A 3,409-nucleotide genomic window follows, 5' to 3' on the forward strand; every position below is an offset into this window, starting at 1 on the left:
GCTTAAATATTAACTTTTTTAAATATATCTTGCAATCAAATTTTAATAAAGGGATCAAATAAATACCTGAGTCAGGGTTGGTACTATTGATTGAAAATTAATCTTGTGTTTGGAAGATATTTATGTCCATCTCCCTCCCCCACTTTCAAATTTATGATCAATTACACTCCCCTTTTTTTCCTATTACTGTCCTGAACTGGATTATTGTGTCATGCTCCAAGGTTTGAAATTTGATCCCATTAATACCACCCAATACTTTAAGCTGTGTTTTAAAAGATATTTATGTCCACCTCCCTCCCCCACAGGTGAAAAGAAAAAAACAGGCATGAGAAAAACAATAACTTGATAACTTGCCAAATTTCTTTAACATTCACTTACTAATTTAAAAGTTATAGCATGAAAACTAAAACAAGCACAAAATGGTTTGGAGGTCAGTCCCAGGGACCAAGCACATGCTGAAAAGAGTTAAAGACACTGATAAAGAGAGGGTACCTTTTAAGGACACTGATAAAGAGAGGGTACCTTTTAAAGTCACTGATAAAGAGAGGGTACCTTTTAAGGACACTGATAAAGATAGGGTACTTTTTTAAGGACACTGATAAAGAGACAGTACCTTTTAAAGTCACTGATAAAGAGAGGGTACCTTTTAAAATCACTGATAAAGAGAGGGTACCTTTTAAGATCACTGATTTTATGTATTTATTGTTGATATACTATTTCTACACTTTGTTTTTATCTGAAAAAGTGGAAATGAAAACAAAATAGGAATTTATTTTGTAGATGATTTAACCAATTACAAGCCACCATGTCTCAAATCTCCTAGTGTTAATGCTTTTTGATTAGCTCTTTTCTTTGCCAACCTGTTGATCGGCTTAACTCAAGAATTGATGTCTAATAGTAGTGAAACATCTGCTAGATAAGTGGAATCCTGAGTTTGAGTTCTGTTTTTTTTGTTCTTTTTTGATCTTTAAACAAGCAATCTGTCACCTTAAGATGGATGTTGTGCACATACTTTTTCTTCTCATTCTACTTGCCTTCTTAGTTTGAAAAAATGATAATTACCATGGGAATTCACTGCAGAATTCAAACATTAACATTATAATACAGCCTGTGAATCTGTCCTTTTCATCCACTCAATGGTCTTGGAATCTTACTAAACGTTTTTTTTAGCTCTGTAGTTTTTAGATATTTCTGGTTCTTTTATGTGATGTGTACAGTATACATGTATGTTTATGATTTTCAGCCATACATATATAATTAATCAAAGAACTTAAAGCGAATTTCCATTTAAAAACTCATGTGATTTCTTCCCTGATATCTTTGGTGGTGTCATCAGATACCTGATGGAACTGGAGCGTGAAGCCGTAGATATGGGAGTGCTGAAGCCGCCACCACTACCCGAAGAAGTTCCTTTAGTGGGAAGCTAATGAGGAAGGTTTTTGTTTATCTGTAGGTGTAGGATGTGTAGATTAAACAGTTTTCCCCTCAATTCATAGGATCGTTCAGTTTAACAGAATTTTTAACACAAACTCTTAAAGTAAGAACTAAAAGCTTCAGTATTTATCAATTGTTTATGACAGTTATTTGACTTTTTATGCTATATTTGTCTCCACTTTGAAAGTATGTAGAATTTTATCACTGATAATATGATTGGTGTAACTACATTAGTGTTATGTTGAACACAGATACGTAGTTTAGAAGATTGAGCTAGTAACGTAGCATCGGTTCTCGAATCATATCAGAATACATTTTTAATCCATGGGTAATTCATTGTTTGTTAGTTCATTGTGGCATTGTTTCTATATAAATGAAATTAATATCAGTATTGTTGGGTTTAGCTATCTAGTCGGGTTTTTCTATCAGCAACCTATTTCACACACCTATGGTGATTTTACATATACCCACGCTAGTCTATTATATATTAATATCCAATGGTATGAAAAGAAAAAGGAAAATTCTAGATTGTAGTTAATTTATTTCATAACAGTTGTCATCGAGATTTAAGTTGATAAGAAAACAATACCAGCTTTGCATGGTATTCCTGTAGCTTTCAGTGTTGTAAGTAATGTATTTTGTATTCAAGTTAGTTTATTATAATTTATATAACATGTAAACTGTATTGATTGTGTGTGTAATTTTGGTATATGTATTTTTTAAATGTATAAATAAAACTCAACAAATTAAAATGTTTAATATTTAAAGTATTTTCCAGTGTTTTTTTATTGCCGTTTATTATGGTGCAAGGTATCAACTCTCTGTACAGTAATGTTTTGATTTAAAATTATCATTTCCGAGCAGGTTTATCTTAAGAACGGGAATAACTAGAGATATAGTTGCTAATGCTACAGTTATAATCCAATCAACCTTATATTCTACCACTGTAACTGTTATTAAAAGTATGTTTTCTGGTAAACCATGTGTCTGGAACTTCCACTGAAATGTTTAAACACAGATTAGATGACTGTCTTTCTGTTTAAACGTTCTTTATATGGAGAACATCGTAAACAATAAGATGGTCAATAGTGGCTTCCACTGAAATGTTTAAACACAGATTAGATGAGTGTCTTTCTGTTTAAACGTTCTTTATATGGAGAACATCGTAAACAATAAGATGGTCAATAGTGGCTTCCACTGAAATGTTTAAACACAGATTAGATGACTGTCTTTCTGTTTAAACGTTCTTTATATGGAGAACATCGTAAATTTTCTCATCTTTTCCATTTGTGTATGCTGGCTTTCTCTCAATTGTTTGAGACTTTCTTCTTGTTTATTTTCTTTCTACTCCAACCACTGCTGTAGTCTCTCTTGCTTATTTTGCTGTTTGAGCTGCCACTGTTGCAGGTTTTCTTGCCACTGCTGCTGTCTCTTTTCTTGTTTCTTTTCTCGTTCTTCTTCTTTCTTTTCTTTTTCCTCCAACAACTGTTGTAATCTCTCTTTTTGTTTATTTTCTCATTCTTCTTGTTTCTTTTTCTGTTCTTTTATTGCTGCCATCAAATCTGCTAAGCTGTAGTTTGATTTCCCACCTCTCATTTCCATCTTCTTTTTCTTTTTTTTCTTTTCCGTCCTAGTCTCTGACACCAATTTGTTACGTCTGTGTTCGTTTGTTAATTTCCCAGTATAAATTCTTCCCGAGGAACTTCCGCGATACAAGTCCTTTCTTAAATAAAAGTAGTTTATTTTTTCTCAATACAACTTTGCAATACACTTAATTTCCACAGTCACTTTAACTTAAACACACGCTATAATTCAGAACGATTCACGCACTTTCCTTACGTCACTACTGCTTGCTTGACTCAATTATCTGTCTATCTGCCATTATATCTCCCCTTTATTTGCCGGGCTTATATACAAAAAAGAGGGCGCCTACAAAAGACTAGAGTAGCCAGGAACAGTCATGATCCTACTAGAA

General features: G+C 32.9%; 1 protein-coding gene across 2 annotated transcripts in view; it reads left to right on the forward strand.

Annotated features, from left to right (window-relative positions):
• LOC106473276 (myotubularin-related protein 9-like) overlaps nucleotides 1–2,638 on the forward strand; it is a 30,101-nt gene extending 27,463 nt beyond the window's left edge. For both annotated transcript variants that reach the window (XM_013933959.2, XM_022401738.1), the window contains one exon: nucleotides 1,337–2,638. In XM_013933959.2, the coding sequence (XP_013789413.1) occupies nucleotides 1,337–1,427 (91 nt within the window). In that variant the 3' untranslated portion in view covers nucleotides 1,428–2,638. The remainder of the gene's footprint in view (nucleotides 1–1,336) is intronic.
• The last annotated feature ends 771 nt before the right edge of the window (nucleotides 2,639–3,409 follow it).

The sequence above is a fragment of the Limulus polyphemus genome, unplaced genomic scaffold, assembly GCF_000517525.1.
Source record: "Limulus polyphemus unplaced genomic scaffold, Limulus_polyphemus-2.1.2 Scaffold6033, whole genome shotgun sequence".
Lineage (NCBI taxonomy): Eukaryota > Metazoa > Arthropoda > Merostomata > Xiphosura > Limulidae > Limulus > Limulus polyphemus.